This window comes from Rhinichthys klamathensis, unplaced genomic scaffold, assembly GCF_029890125.1.
Source record: "Rhinichthys klamathensis goyatoka isolate OS25496 unplaced genomic scaffold, OSU_Roscu_1.1 h1tg000356l_1, whole genome shotgun sequence".
NCBI lineage: Eukaryota > Metazoa > Chordata > Actinopteri > Cypriniformes > Leuciscidae > Rhinichthys > Rhinichthys klamathensis.
In genome coordinates, this window is record NW_026606865.1 from 397501 (window position 1) to 414894 (window position 17394).

Consider the following 17394-nt stretch of genomic DNA (forward strand, 5'->3'; position numbering starts at 1 on the left):
TACCTGTTGAGCCACTCGTGATCGACTAGTTATACCGCAAATTAGTTTAAATCTCCCGGACTCTAGAGCGAGCGTGCATGCGAGACAGAGACCGCGTAGTGCACGCGCACCCACAGAGAGGGAGAGCGAGCGAGAGACCTTGCGTGTGTAGAGAGCATCCTGATCTAGAAACAGGACCCCCGTTGGAGAATGTCAAAATTCCACCTCAAATCTGAGCAAGCACCTAGCAAGAAGAAGGAAGAAGGACTTTCTTTATTTCATTAAAATATGGTGAAATGTGCAGAAAATAGGTTTAAATGTTCATCAAAAGTCTGAGACTGTTGCATTTAATTTAATTTTTGCTTGATGCAATGTGCATAAAGTTAAAATATTGAAACTAATAAAACAAGTTTAAAAAAGAGTGTTTCATTTGATTAAATTTTAGATGATGGAATATGCAGAAAGAATAGAATTAGGCTGAAAGGTCTATTGCTTTATAGCGTATTCAGGTCGTGCATCATATTTTTGAAAAGTAACTTAGTAAAGTAACTAGTAAAGTAACTAATTACTTTTGAAAATTAGTAATCAGTAAAGTAACTGGATTACTTTCTTGGAGAAGTAATCAGTAATCAGTAACTAATTACTATTTCCAAGTAACTTGACCAACACTGCTGACAACTATATATGGGCATCATATTATGACACCAAACAAAGGATTTCAACATGTCTTCTCAAAAGCGAATGATTGAAAAAGAAAAGTTTCTCAGATGGAGAAATCGAAGTTTTATTAATAGAAGTTTACGCGTGGCGTTTTTCGCATCTTCCTCGTCTTATTTCTTCCCGGCAGTGTAGACGCTACTTGGCGCATCTTCTTCGCCGTTACGTGTGTGCGCTCGGCAAGACCGTTTTGTGTTTGAGCGCCCCCAAGTTGTGTTTTACTGTAACTTCAGAAGCTCCAGACACGTGAGCAAAAGCGGCAATCTCATTGGTCGGATAGTTTTTGACGCGGCGCTTAGAACCAAAAAAAAACGAACCCGAGGCGTTTTTTAAAAAATGACGCTTATACGCGTGGCGTTTTTCGCGTCGGTGTGCACATTCACATTGGCGCCCTTTGTTTAGTCACGAGGCATTAAACGTCGGCAAATAACGCGCGCGAAATTCGTTCCGGTGTGTACGAGGCTTTAGTTATTAAAGAGCAAAACGTTCGGGTGTTAAGCGCACTATTTACGCGTGGCTGGGAGCAGGTGTAGATTTCTTTCGTACCAACTAACATTTGGAAAATACGAACATTTTAATGAATCCGAAAATTTACGCCAGAACCACTTTACACACGATTTACACAAAAATTCGTTCTGCTCGTGTTTCATGAATGAGACCCAATATGTATATAGTACCAGTCAAAAAGTTTGGAAACATTATAAAAGTATTTTTACTGTTTTATTTTTAAAGTCGTCTTCTGCTCATCAAGCCACTACGTTATTTAGTTTAAATGACATCTGTTTGTTTGCGCCTGAAAATAGCAATATTAGCTCAACTTTTGGGTTAGGGTAAGGGTTAGGTTCAGTAGTCAGTTTGGGTTTATAAGTTATATATGTTTTCAGTTATATAAAAACACTGAACCTTATTGAAAATGGGTAGCAGGACAAACCTGTTCATTGGCGTCCTCCATCCACAGTTTGAGTGTTTTCCTGATTGTGGGGTAGTTGTTTCTCATGGTGCTTTGAGGTTTGAGTAACCCAACCTTTTCCAAGTTCTTGACGGTCAGAATGTGCTCGTATCCATACGTCTAAACCAACAAAGCACAAACATGTTTTTTAAAACATTCAATTGTCTTAAAGGGACAATGTGTAGGAATTTCTCCCATCTAGCGGTGAAAATGTATTTTGCATTCAAACGAATTGCGCCTCCAGCGCCTCGCTTTTTCAAATGCGCGTTGCATCTACGGTAGCCATTATGTACCAAAAAGCTATGACAGGATGTCTTCTAATAGCACTTCGTCGAGTGTTCCTTCGGGTGAACAGGTTTGTTATTTCAAACAAACAGCAACTTGACACAACGAACAAACAAATGTTACAGTATGAATTACTGACTGTGAAAAACATCAACTATTGTATTTAGTAGTTATGCCTTCTTTATTCGTTATATTTTCTGAAGTACTCTTTTGAAATCTGTCTCCTGTATTAGCTCTCTCCACCTGGAAAAAGCTATCCCGACATTAACTCTTGTTTTTTGTAATCTCTGGTCACGTTTCCTTTTACGTTCTATTTTGGACTTTTTTGGCGACGAGGATTTATTCTCCTGTGGCTCGACATATGTATGGTCCGCCATTAAAAATAACAGTGCAATGCAGCCTTTTAAACTTGCCGGGGTCGTGACAAGCGCCTCTCACTGCTCTGCTCCTCCGCTTCTGCTGCTTTCAGTCACGTGACGCTGGCTCTGAACGAAAACGCGCGGTGGAAATGCGTTGGCCGAGTACTTTTTGTCCCTCTCTGCTATTATAGTTTTTCAAGATGGCGGAACTACATGGAAGCCTCCGTGGACCTACCCGTCCCATGTATATATATATATATATATAATAAATTCTTCGTTTACGAGGATAAGTCAGATAATTGGCAGAGGTATTTGTACACCATTGAGGACATATTTATGAATAAAAATATTGATTTTAAATAATAAAATACATAAAAAGTCCCTTTAACGGGCTCAATGTGATTGGTTATCGAGCCACATGTGATCCAACCGTTGACCGTTATGCATTCACAAAATGTATCTGCAAATAGAGTCGTACCTGAAGGATCTCCTTCTTATAGTAGTCGAGGACTTTCTGTTTGAGGCCGTTGTTGCAGACGGACTGCATGCACACCAGCCGCAGGATCTTAATCAGCGGGTCTTTCTGTGCAATGCAGTCTTCTATATACGTGCTGACCTGAGAGGAAAAGCACACATGATCACATCAGTGACGAGAAACACATGAAAACAAACCTAAAATATATTCTGTTCACAGAGAATAAAAAAATAAAAAAAAGTACAATGTTTAAAATTATTTATGATATTTCTAAGATCTTGTATGTTCAACTTCATTCTTTTCTGTTCGAACAATAATGAGTGCAGAGATGTTTATCGTATTTATACTAATAATGTTTTGGAAAAAAGTAACCATGAAATCAAAATTGACAATGCTTTATGGAACATTGTGGTATTTATTATAAATGTATCTGTGCATATTATTACTGTTTTAAATTCATGTTCCTGGTAATCTTGAATCAGAATAACTTCCCCTCCCTCTTGTAGCAACATCATCTCTTCTCTGATTATGAAGGGGGCGGGGCAACATGTCACTCACACGAGATCCACCAATAGCAAACCACCACCCTCCAATCAAGCCCCGCCCACATTCGTTCTTGTTCCAGAAGCCGTTTCACTAGGACCACTGATATTAACTGAATAACAACGGTTTACTATTGTCTTTTTAGAGCTGCTTTACAGCAGAACTGAACTCTGTTTGCATCACTGAATCCTTATTTCCCTGCTATCACTGTAAAGCTGCCTTGACAGCTAAAATAAGGTGACTTAAAATAAAGGTGGCTTGACAATAGGGAAGAATAAACTATCGCAGCTAGCATTTCATGACGACTTTAAACGACACTGCCTTTATATTGAAATCATAAAGAAAACAAGGCACCTTGTCTGTGTCCACTCCAGTCATAAACTCTTGTTCAACGGTCAGACTCTCAAAGAAGGCTTCTGAGACTGAAACGCAGGAAAGAGTTCATTAATTTTAATATTATCATTTACCACAGACCACAATTTCAACTCCTCCGGCAGTTTGTTACAGGAAAACACTTACAATGCAAGACTAACAACAACACTGTGACTGTTCAAAATGTGCAACTCAGCATATTATTTAATATTGGAGTCTAATTTAGCTGAATACTAAACATTTAATCATCTAAATAAATCAATTTTATATTTATGGGCCACTGCAAACCACATTAGCATTTCAAATATTTATAGAATATTAAATATTTTCACTTAATGATAATTCTTGATATCATCAAAAGAATGATTAAAACAATAAAATTCATTTGTAGCATTAGATATTCCACTTGACTGAATAACTTAATCCACGTTAATCCTTTAAATTAAGTTTAACGTTCATTGCATGAAAGGAGAAAAGAAAAAACAGGCTGTTTCCAGCTAGTCCATGTTTCTAAATGTGTCTAGTTAAAATTAAATTTAAGATTTAATCAATTCTGTTTTCACTAGTAATAACAGCTATATTTAATGTAAGGCCATTTATTGTGATTAGCTGGTAATTCTACATTACTAGTCAGAGCCCTCTTTACATACTGACATAAAAAAACAACATTTGTATTAAAATAAACATACAATGTATTAGAAGAATCACATGTAAGATCTGCAAATTAATTTTAACATGTTGGATCCAGTACTTCAGACATCTACAAATGGATTAAATATATAATTTTTTACTGTTATAGATGACATATCTCAAATTAAAATGACCACCAATGAAAAACAAATTACAGTTTACAAATTAGAAGAAAAAAAAAACATTTTAAAAGTTATAATTAAAAAAGTAATAACTATTGATATCAGGAAAGGACATTTCCACTAGTAACAATGTAGTTATTGACGCATTTTTTCACTAGAAAGGAGTTAATAATTAGACATGTAATTGAATTTGTCAGATGATCAGAGAGAACTGTAACATTTTGCTATTGAAAACTGTCATATCAATACGTTTTTATTAATAGAAAAATCTTCCACAAAATTGATCTTAAGTATTCATCTTAAGTATTAATTTCATTGTCCATATGAGGAATGTTACAACTTATTCACAATAATTGATATACTGCAAATGATTAAATGTTAAAGAATCTAAATTATTCAAATTTGTTAGCTGAACTGCACCTGCATTCAAATAAATATTTGCCTCTTTTTAGACTAACGATGAAAAGTATTCATCAGAAATGAGATGTGTTAAATCTTACCAGCCTGCTTGCTAAAATGCGTTTGATTCTTGTTAATGACTTTATGTCGTTTGCTTTGAAAATATGAAAATAATATAGTTCTTAACCCTCTGGGGTCCTTCATTTCAGAGTCACACTCAGGACCTTCGGGTCCAAATGGGCCGGAAGGGTGGGATTAATATTTATTAAAAAAAGAATCATTAATTTTTTTTTTTTTACTTGTTTTTTATAATATTTTTTCTTTTCTTTTTTTGGTGTTTTGAGATCATTTCAAAAAAAAATCCCCATTGAATATAATAAAAAAAAAAAAAAAAAAAATTTAAAGCTGTATTTCATTTTAGAGTCAAGCCTAGGCCTCATGAAAGCAATTTTTGAAATGAGATGGATGCCATCTGGTGGACAAACTGAGCATTTTAAAAATTCAAAACCCATATGTAATCTGAATTTATTAGTGTGTATGTGTATAAAAGTGTGTTTGTGTGTGCGTGTGTGTGTGTGTGTGTGTGTGTGTGTGTGTGTGTGTGTGTGTGTGTGTTTGTGTGTGTGTGTGGATGTGTCTGTTTTGCACTCTTGATGTTTTATAGATTCACCCCTTCACTGTTGTGTGCTTTTTTTCTGGATCGTGGCTGATTTGTAGATTGTACGCACAAAAAAACTCTGTATTTTCACATTTTTGCCAATTTCCCATTCATTTCCTATGCGGGTCCATTTGGACCCGAAGGTCCTGAGTGTGACTATTTCTTTTACAACCACTTAAGACTATTCAAATCCTGTCCCCAATTTTTTTGGGTGTTCATATACCAAATACCAACAAAGTCACCAAATTTCGGACCATTCCGATAAAAAAAAAAAAGTATTTAAATGCTTCGGGTCCATTTGAGCCGAAGGACCCCAGAGGGTTAAATGATTTATTTTTGTATGGTATTTAATTGTTTTGATTTTGAGTTATTTGTGTTGTGGTAACGGAGGTCTTTTATTTTGAAGTTCATTCACGTGAGCGGATATAATGCGCATATGGTCCAAACCTTTCAGTATGAATGAGATCCAGACGTACATGGTTATGGTATCGAAAGTTTCCAATTTGCAAGGAATTTAAAGGGATTTAGCTCCTGGTTTGAATGGAGAACAATGTATGATTATAGCCTTCCTGTTATATCTATGTCCATGTTTTGATTTATATTATTTGTATTAAGATTACTTATTGGTTGTTGTTTTGTACAATGTATAAGTCATTAATCTTACTTATTTGGTTTTGATGGATGTTTATTTATTTTCGGTATTTTGTTTTCTTTTTGTACAAGCTTTTACGTTGATTCTCAACGAACATGCCTTTATCTGTGATGACGGACATTTGAATAAATTGTAGGAATCATCAATCAAAGAGTCCAATCTTTCTTGAACCAGGCAGCTACAATTCTTCCTGAGGGACGAGTTGCAGTGGTTGTCGTCTAAGCTAATTGACAGCTTGTCCACAGACCTCAGAATATTGCTTTTATTTCTGAACGTATGAATGATTGGTCTCATACTCACTCGTTATGTCCTTGACGAGTTCAGCGATGGAGGTGTGATTAGCCAGTGAGCTGCGAGCCGCCTGCATGTGAGGCAACTGGGAAACAAACTGTTTAATCTCCCCAACAGTTTTTGCATTGTGTCGTTCCTATCAGAGAAACAAGAAAACCAGCTTATTAATGACAAGAGTTTTCTTCTGCTCATCAAGGGTGCATTTATTAGCTCAAAAATACAGTAATAACTACAAATAAATAATATATATAAATAAAATGAAATTTATTCAAATTAATTTTCAGCATCATTACTCCAGTCTTCAGTGTCACATGATCCTTCAGAAATCACTCTAATATGATGATTTGCTGCTCAATTATCATTGGTGCTCAATTATTAATAACTGTTCTTATTATTATCAATGTTGAAAACAGTTTTTGCTGCTTAGTTTTTGTGAAAACTGTTTAAAAAATGTCAGGATTCTTTGATGAATAAAAAGATCAAAAGAACAGCATGTATTTGAAATAAAAAATGAACATTATAAATGTTTTTACTGTCACTTGAATCAATTTAATGCTTCCTTGTTGTATTAAAGTATTTATCAAATCATCATATTAGAGTGATTTCTGAAGGATCATGTGACACTGAAGACTGGAGTAATCATGCTGATGAAAATTTAGCTTTGATCACAGGAATAAATCACATTTTAACATATATTCACACGGAAAACAATTCTTATAAATTGTAATAATATATCACAATAGACTTCATCAAATAGACTTCTTTCTAAAACAGTCTTTTGAGCAACAGTGTATTGATTTTAAACAGTTTTTGCAACACAAAAGCAGCACAAACCTCGAACGCGGCTGATATGATCTTGGCTTTCTTGCTGAGAGCCGCACCGACAGCGTTGAAGTTCTTGTCACGTATTTCGGCATAAAGCTCCTCGGCTGAGTTGAGCTGCAGTTTTTTGGGCTCAGTGGGAAGATCTTTCCCACCTTCTCCCTGTTTCTTCTGTGCAAACTTCTCAGGAGGAAGCTTCACATAACCTGTCAAAGCAACCCAGGCATGAGCAAACGAGAGCGTATACGGTCTTTAAATGATGTACTTCTAAAGTATTTCTTTCGTGTCCAAACATGTTTTTAAATTCTTTACCATTGGTGATGCCGTAGATCTCATCGATAAGACCCTCGTAAGTAAGTTGAGTGGCTAATGGTGTCAGCAAGTCCACATTACGATCCAACAGGAGAAGTGTGTCGAACACAGGCAGGATTTGAGCATGACCTGCAAACTCTCTCTTCATCCGCAGCATCATGTTGGCCACATGCTGAGAGACACACAGCACAATGCCGTAATGCATACAATTGAAACAATCTAATAATATATTAAAATAACATCTTTTTATACATCAGTGAAATGGAAAACAAAATTGTGTTTACCAAGCTACTACAAATTAGTATGGAGGCTTTTTTCTGCCACAGAATAAAACAATTTTTTTTTTTTTAAAAAAGGTAATTGCGACTTTCTCACAAAATAGTTTTTTTTTCTCAGAATTATGAGTCTATATCTCGCAATTCAGATTTTTTTTTTAAATTGTGAGATATAAATGCACAATTGCGATATTTATTATGGGATATAAACTTACAATTGCAAGAAAAAAAGTCAGAATTGTGGGATATAAACTCACAATTGCAAGAAAAAAAGTCTAAATTGCAAGTTTCTCAGAATTGCGAGTTTTTTCTCACAATTGCAAGAAAAAAAGTCAGAATTGTGGGATATAAACTCACAATTGTAAGAAAAAAAAGTCAGAATTGTGGGATATAAACTCACAATTGCAAGAAAAAAAGTCAGAATTGTGGGATTTAAACTCACAATTGCAAGAAAAAAGTCAGAATTGTGGGATATAAACTTACAATTGCAAGAAAAAAGTCAGAATTGTGGGATTTAAACTCACAATTGCAAGAAAAAAGTCAGAATTGTGGGATATAAACTTACAATTGCAAGAAAAAAGTCAGAATTGTGGGATTTAAACTCACAATTGCAAGAAAAAGTCAGAATTGTGGGATTTAAACTCACAATAAAAAACAAAAGTCAGAATTGTGGGATATAAACTCACAATTGCAAGAAAAAAATCAGAATTGTGGGATTTAAACTCACAATTGCAAGAATAAAGTCAGAATTGTGGGATTTAAACTCACAATTGCAAGAATAAAGTCAGAATTGTGGGATTTAAACTCACAATTGCAAGAAAAAAATCAGAATTGTGGGATATAAACTCACAATTGCAAGAATAAAGTCAGAATTGTGGGATTTAAACTCACAATTGCAAGAAAAAAGTCAGAACTGTGGGATATAAACTTACAATTGCAAGAAAAAAAAGTCAGAATTGTGAGATATAAACTTACAATTGCAAGGAAAAAGTCAGAATTGTGGGATATAAACTTACAATTGCAAGAAAACAGTCAGAATTGTGGGATATAAACTCACAATTGCAAGAAAAAAGTCAGAATTGTGGGATATAAACTTACAATTGCAAGAAAAAAGTCAGAATTGTGGGATTTAAACTCACAATTGCAAGAAAAAAGTCAGAATTGTGGGATATAAACTCACAATTGCAAGAAAAAAGTCAGAATTGTGGGATATAAACTTACAATTGCAAGAAAACAGTCAGAATTGTGGGATATAAACTCACAATTGCAAGAAAAAAGTCAGAATTGTGGGATATAAACTTACAATTGCAAGAAAAAAGTCAGAATTGTGGGATTTAAACTCACAATTGCAAGAAAAAGTCAGAATTGTGGGATTTAAACTCACAATAAAAAACAAAAGTCAGAATTGTGGGATATAAACTCACAATTGCAAGAAAAAAGTCAGAATTGTGGGATTTAAACTCACAATTGCAAGAAAAAGTCAGAATTGTGGGATTTAAACTCACAATAAAAAACAAAAGTCAGAACTGTGGGATATAAACTTACAATTGCAAGAAAAAAAAGTCAGAATTGTGAGATATAAACTTACAATTGCAAGGAAAAAGTCAGAATTGTGGGATATAAACTTACAATTGCAAGAAAACAGTCAGAATTGTGGGATATAAACTCACAATTGCAAGAAAAAAGTCAGAATTGTGGGATATAAACTTACAATTGCAAGAAAAAAGTCAGAATTGTGGGATTTAAACTCACAATTGCAAGAAAAAAGTCAGAATTGTGGGATATAAACTCACAATTGCAAGAAAAAAGTCAGAATTGTGGGATTTAAACTCACAATTGCAAGAAAAAAAGTCAGAATTGTGGGATATAAACTCACAATTGCAAGAAAAAAGTCAGAATTGTGGGATATAAACTTACAATTGCAAGAAAACAGTCAGAATTGTGGGATATTAACTCACAATTGCAAGAAAAAAGTCAGAATTGTGGGATATAAACTTACAATTGCAAGAAAAAAGTCAGAATTGTGGGATTTAAACTCACAATTGCAAGAAAAAAGTCAGAATTGTGGGATATAAACTTACAATTGCAAGAAAAAAGTCAGAATTGTGGGATATAAACTCACAATTGCAAGGAAAAAGTCAGAATTGTGGGATATAAACTCACAATTGCAAGAAAAAAGTCAGAATTGTGGGATATAAACACATTTGCAAGAATAAAGTCAGAATTGTGGGATATAAACTCACAATTGCAAGGAAAAAGTCAGAATTTAAAAAAGTCAGAGTTTATATCTCGCAATTGAGAAAAAAGTCAGAATTGTCGGATATAAACTCACAATTGCAAGAAAAAAGTCAGAATTGTGGGATATAAACTCACAATTGCAAGAAAAAAGTCAGAATTGTGGGATATAAACTTACAATTGCAAGAAAAAAGTCAGAATTGTGGGATATAAACTCACAAATGCAAGAAAAAAGTCAGAATTGTGGGATATAAACTCACAAATGCAAGGAAAAAGTCAGAATTGTGGGATATAAACTTACAATTGCAAGAAAAAAAAAAGTCAGAATTGTGGGATATAAACTCACAAATGCAAGGAAAAAGTCAGAATTGTGGGATATAAACTTACAATTGCAAGAAAAAAAAAGTCAGAATTGTGGGATATAAACTCACAAATGCAAGGAAAAAGTCAGAATTGTGGGATATAAACTCACAATTGCAAGAAAAAAGTCAGAATTGCGAGTTTTTTCTCACAATTGCAAGAAAAAAAGTCAGAATTATGGGATATAAACTTACAATTGCAAGAAAAAAAGTCAGAATTGTGGGATATAAACTCACAATTGCAAGAAAAAAAGTCAGAATTGTGGGATATAAACTCACAATTGCAAGAAAAAAAGTCAGAATTGTGGGATATAAACTTACAATTGCAAGAAAAAAAGTCAGAATTATGGGATATAAACTTACAATTGCAAGAAAAAAAGTCAGAATTGTGGGATATAAACTCACAATTGCAAGAAAAAAAGTCTAAATTGCAAGTTTCTCAGAATTGCGAGTTTTTTCTCACAATTGCAAGAAAAAAAAGTCAGAATTGTGGGATATAAACTCACAATTGCATGAAAAAAAGTCAGAATTGTGGGATATAAACTTACAATTGCAAGGAAAAAGTCAGAATTTAAAAAAGTCAGAGTTTATATCTCGCAATTGAGGAAAAAAGTCAGAATTGTGGGATAAAGTCAGAAATACATATTTTTTTTATTCTGTGGAAACAAACTTCCATAAATATGCATCACTGAGAAAGAACAAGATGCTAGAAATGACGTTTGCGAGATTCATGGCATCAAATGTTCGAAAAGTGCGGCCAAGATAGCAAAGTTGCCCCGAATGCTTTTCTACTCACCCTTGCACACTCTCCTTTGCCAAAGATCTGCGGTATCGTCCCGTAAAGTGCTTGCAGAGTCATGAGGCCCTTAGCAGCGTGATACAGGCTTGTCTGATCATTCTCTAAATAACACTCCTTCACACACACACAAAAAAAAAACAAGTTACATAAACGTTGCTCATGGATATGTCGGCTTTATATTGCATATAAAACATGGTCATATCATACACTTTTGATTTTTTCCCTGAGTACAGAACATCTGGGATAGATTTACATTGGATCTCCTAAGATAAGAACATTTTTTGATGCGTAATTTCTAATGATTTTTCAAAAAGTCTATGACAAATAACAGCTGCTTTCCCAGAACAAAGTTTGACAAACCTTTGCTGTTGTAAAGTCACACATTTTAGAATGAGACATTTTTGTAGCTTAGCTTTACTAAATCGTGTTTTTGATTGAATATGCCGTCTAAAAATCAAAATAACAGAAAGTCCAACTCTGATTAAAAAACAAATAAATAAAAGACGATTCAATTGTTCATAATATGATCCATGAAGACTAAAATTTAATCTTTTAAAATGTTTTCATTTCTTAATATGATGTATCTGTATTATTATTCTTTATTAATATTCATAATCATAATCAGTTGTATTATCTTGTGGAGTTTTAAATGCATGAGTTTGAATGCACGAAGAGATTATAGATAGCATGGATCTATGTGAGGAACACATGTCAGACAGAGGGAAGCTATATTTTGCTTAGAGGTATGTGTGCAATGTAACATGTTCACTGAGCATAGATGTTTCGATTGATGCAAATGTACCATGTGTGTGTATGACATATGTTCCATTTTAAGTTCAAGCAACATGTTTTGTTACCTTACAAGGCAGTTGAAAGTCTCTCTGTGATGTATATAAGCTCAAACTAACTATACTGACTCAGAGAAACAAGGAAACGCATAGACTTGGCAATGGCATAAATACATCATCTTCAAAAAGTTTCTCTCCTGACTCCTGACATATAAGAATAAAGATTTTTCTTGGCAAGATAACTGGTGTCCTAGCCTGGGTAAACCCAGACAACTTCCGGCAAATTTAGATTTGCTCTGAAAGTTAGTCTGGTAAAGAGCTCATTCAAGCCCATTTCCAATCCGTCGAAATCGAGGCACCAATCAGAAGCGTTGGGGCGGGCTTTACACGATGACGACAGCGCTGGGATTTTGAAGCAGATTTTGTAGCCTACATTACAAAGATGGATGCCGCCGTCGAACATCACTCGTTCGAATCAGCTATCGCGTCTGTTTTAAGCCATTTGAACGTTTCCTTTTAGTTAAAAACCGAGCAAAGAACAACACTCGGAGATGTTTCTCCGCCGCTCTGCGTACGTCATCTCCTTCATCGCTCTGATTGGGTTTAGGTCTATCCGCGACGTCCGTTGGTGACGCACCTCTGGAAATGATTTGTCTATGACGCTTTGCCAGACCATAACTCAGTTACAACTGAGAATGGTCAGAGAATGTCTAATTGAAGAGAATTGGCACTGACTGGTTACTTCCAGTTTCTGGACTGGCTGCAGTAACACGTCTCTGTCCATGCGGGGGCGCTCGCAGGCGAGTGCAGAATGAATGGGAGTCTATGGGGTTTCACCCACAAAAATCCACTTTTCTCAGGATGTAATTTTTTGTAGGGATGTCACGATCCGATGACGCGATCGGAAATCGGGCCCGATCACGTGGTTTCAGACTCGATCGGAATCGGACGTTACCTCCCGATCAGGACTCGGATATATGTAAAGGGGTGTAACGGTACATGTATTCGTAATTATTGAACCGTTTGCTTCCGAGGCTTTAAACGAGGCTTCCGGTTCGGTACGCATACAAACCGAACGATTCCTAGGACCATTTTTCCTGCAGACAAAATCCGCGCTGGCGCGATCACCACACCGTTGCGCAACATCAAATGGCAAACGTAATGAAAGCGGAACGAAACTGCGCTACTCATTATATTGTGCTTCACGGACCATATCAGTTCGGACCAGCAACATCTGTGCAGCGCGAGATCAAGCGACACTGTGCTAAGAGATCCAGTGAAGAAAACATTTGAGTTCGCCACTGAAGTAATAACATCGCTGCGAGATCTAGTGAGAAGCATTCACATTTCTCCGTTATTAACCGTAGATGTCTATTAGATCAAACAGCGCTGACGTGGGAACCAGGAGAAACATTGTGCCGTGAATGAACATGGATGCACTTCAAAACTCAAATATTATATAAATATATATTTAAATGTTATTTTTAATGTGATTACCAAAACATTATTTGTTCATCCTTCAAAGATTACCCCCATTTATAAACCTGAAAGTTTCAAGATGTAGGAAAACTCAAACTTATTTAAAAATAGTTTTTCTTTTAATAAATAGGAAATTTCTCTGCCATCATATCGAACCGCAAATTCTGTGAACTGTTACACCCCTAATGTATATATTCTCATAAATTTTTTTATACACTTTTAATACATTTTTATTTTTTATTTACATCCCTGCCGGGTATTTTGAGTTGAGGTGCTATTTGTTTTTATATTAGACTTTTTCTATATTTACTGTTGCACTAAAGTCCAAAAGTGAAGATTTTATGTTATTTATTACTTGATTGTTCAAGCTACCTCACAGAAGTGCTCTGTTTGTTAACAGAGTTGTTGAATGTTAAAATAAGGTGAATTAAATAAAAAATAAGGAACATCCTGGATCTGTTTTTTCTCTCTTCTTTATTCTTTTTTTATGTATTATATAAGTATCGCATCGGGACTCGGTATCGGTAGATACTCAAAATCAAATGACTCGGAGGCAAAAAAACCTGATCGGGACATCCCTAATTTTTTGTCAAGTAATTTGAAAGTTGCATTCAAAAGGGAGGGCTAAGATAATACACTCAGCTGAAAATTGCATTTTTAAGTTCACTTATCTGTTCTAAAAACCCGTTCAAAAATGTGATGACGTCACATAATAGCAGAATGCTAGCGTGTTCCGGCCAACAACGGCCTAACCTGTAAGAAATCGAAAGGACATAAGTACTCGTTCATTCGACTTTTGACCTATAATCTATATTGAACTTGCGGAATCAACAATAAAATCTATGTTGATTCAACGACAAGCAGGAGAAAGAGATACATTTAGCCGTTTAGCTCCATAGACTCCCATTCATTCTGCACTTGCCCGCGATCACCTCCAGTGGAACTCTAATGGAACTGCAACCAAGATGATACACAATGGGGCTAATAGGAAGTTTTAAAACTAAAGTTTTAAGTTTTAACCAGGCTACAGGTCCTGTGCATCAAATAGCAACGGGGAAAGGCTTAATTCCAAGTCTACAATCCCATATGACTGAATATGCCCATATTTTGCATCCATTGATGTTTATAGCCAAAATCGGAATAACCCTAAATCAGAAAACCTTCAGGATATGAACACAAACCCAGAATATGTAACGTTAAGGGATAATGTATAGCGAGGCGGTGAGCGTCGGGGTTGTATTCGCTATAACAACCGCCTCGCTATACATTATCCCGCTTATTACATGGCTACCTACCAAATAAATCAATAATTTGACACAAAATATTGATTTAAAAAGAAGTTTATTGATTTAAAACCGATCGTATTGCTTCCGCTAAAGAAAATAGTCCGTTCGGTCTCTGAACTGCGTCCATGGCAACGCTCTGTTTTTCATGGCAACGGTGTGTTATACTTAGCAGCGGTCGGTCGGTTATCAAGAAATAACAGACCGCATTCTACATTAGAGTTCAACCAAGCCATGTAATAAGTGACATTAAAACATCGTCTTACCCTAAATGAGCTCTCAGACTCCATGGAAAGAAGGTCTCCATCATAAGGTATAAGGTCCAGAATGTACTCGTCGATGTTTGTGAACGAGTTAAGAACCCCTTTCTCCTTCAGACGCTGCTCACACAGGAGACTCCGGCGAGGCACAAACAGAATATGGAAATCTCGGGGCTGTAATTTATCCTCACTGCAATGCAAATATTACAAAGCATCATCAGCAAGGCTGCATTACAGCCACTGACGACTAATTAAAATATCTGTTATGAAAGTTATTGTGGGAGCACCTATCGTCTCAAATTGAAAATCAGCACATTTTATGAAAACTTCATAATACACTCCTTAAAAAAATAAAAAGGATCCAAAAGGTTTTTATGGAGAAGCTTTCAGTTATCAGTTCTTAAAATTACAATTTTTTTCCATTTTAATAATCTAAATAACCTTTTTTTCTACTATAAACAACCTTTTGTGAAACGGAAAGATTAAATCGATGTTAAAGGTTCTTCATTGAACCATTAAATCAAATAAGAGCTTTTATTTTTAAGTGTGATGAAATCTCTTTGTATTTGTTTAGATTTTATTAGACTTTTTATTCCAAATCGTCCTAGGCCATTTGTTCAGTTTAATGCTGCACACTCTTACCAAAAAAAACTCAGATTCAGCAAATTTGATGGATTGTTTTGTTCTTTATAGAAATGAGACTTACCTTGCAACATTTTCTGCAATGATGTCCATCAATTCCAACCTCGGTCGGACAAAAAAGACAATATTCTTGACGGCAGCCGATGGTATACGACCCCCTTTGAGAGTGAACATTTTCTCGACCTCATGTTCCTTTTTAATAAATTAAATTAAGACAATCACCTTCTTGACAAGGAATAAAATAATACTCAAACCACGTAAATGGTAAGAAAAATGTAAAGGGCAAATGTCACCAGTGTTTATGAAATTATATACATATAGATACAGTATAGACACAGTACCGGTCAGAAGTTTGGAAACATTACTATTTTTAATGTTTTTGAAAGAAGTCTCTTATGCTCATCAAGCCTAAATTTATTTGATTAAAAGTACAGAAAAAATAATGGTTTTCTATTTTAATATACTTTAAAATATAATTTATTCCTGTGATCAAAGCTGAATTTTCAGCATCATTACTCCAGTCTTCAGTGTCACATGATCCTTCAGAAATCATTCTAATACGATGATTTATTATCAATGTGATATTTTTTATAACCTGTGATACTTTTTCAGGATTCTTTGATGAATAAAGAGTTAAAAAAACAGCATTTATTTCAAATAAAAATATATTTTAAAAATATATACACTAACGTTCAAAAGTTTGGGGTCAACGATTTTTTCTTCTTTTCTGAAAGAAAGTATTTATTTTATTTAACAATGATGTATTAAATCGATAAAGTGATAGTAAAGATTTATATTGTTAGAGAAGGTTTCTATTTGGAATAAATGCAGTTCTTTTTTAAACTTTTTGTTCATCTAAGAATCCCGGAAAAAAAAATCACAGGTTCCAAAAAAATATTAAGGAGCACAACTGTTTCCAACATTAATAATAACGGAGTATCAAATCAGCATAGAACGATTTCTGAAGGATCATGTGACACTAAAGTAATGATGCTGAAAATCCAGCGTTGTATCACAGAAATACATTATATTTTAAAGTATATTAAAATTGAAAAGCATTATTTTAAATTGTAATAATATTTCACAATATTACAGTTTTTTCTGTATTTTTGATCAAATAAATGCATGCTTGACGAGCATAAGATATATATGTGCACTCACTACAGTATATGTGTATTTTTTGGTACAATTTGTGTACAGTTTCTCACCTTCAAAAGGGAATATTGAGCAATTAACCCGAAAGGTCCAGTAAGATACTCGTCCCAAACAATGGCCTTATTAAAAACAACAACACATGAATTAGCTAAACGATGACGACACGTTACATCCAATGACAGTATCGCTGAACAGTATTTGCAGTAATAATACTTGTTCAATTATACAACAATAACAATAACTGCACTTCGAGTTTACAGGGAAGTAGATTTGAATAAGAGTGACAGCAGAAGAATGGCTACTCTGCATGTTTATTAAAGCAAAAAGCTTTACCTTGCTTCCCGAACATTTATCTAAAAATTCACGCAGGTCTTTTCGTGCAGCCTCTCTCAAAATATTTAGGTTTACTCTGCCACAAAACAAATGCGACGCCATATTCGTTAAATCGCAATCATATGACTTTCACGGCCTCATGATGTCACGTGAATCGTCT

General features: G+C 34.8%; 1 protein-coding gene across 1 annotated transcript in view; it reads right to left on the reverse strand.

The window, feature by feature from the left end:
• Positions 1 to 17378, reverse strand: part of vps33a (VPS33A core subunit of CORVET and HOPS complexes) — a 22971-nt gene extending 5593 nt beyond the window's left edge. The window contains exons 1-11 of the mRNA XM_056232792.1: positions 17235 to 17378; positions 16955 to 17020; positions 15811 to 15938; positions 15111 to 15294; positions 11292 to 11408; positions 7626 to 7797; positions 7326 to 7519; positions 6501 to 6627; positions 3662 to 3729; positions 2768 to 2905; positions 1628 to 1765 (exon numbers count right to left, since the gene is read on the reverse strand). Coding sequence (XP_056088767.1) covers positions 1628 to 1765; positions 2768 to 2905; positions 3662 to 3729; positions 6501 to 6627; positions 7326 to 7519; positions 7626 to 7797; positions 11292 to 11408; positions 15111 to 15294; positions 15811 to 15938; positions 16955 to 17020; positions 17235 to 17336 — 1434 coding nt within the window. The 5' untranslated portion in view covers positions 17337 to 17378. The remainder of the gene's footprint in view (positions 1 to 1627; positions 1766 to 2767; positions 2906 to 3661; positions 3730 to 6500; positions 6628 to 7325; positions 7520 to 7625; positions 7798 to 11291; positions 11409 to 15110; positions 15295 to 15810; positions 15939 to 16954; positions 17021 to 17234) is intronic.
• Between the last annotated feature and the right edge of the window lie 16 nt (positions 17379 to 17394).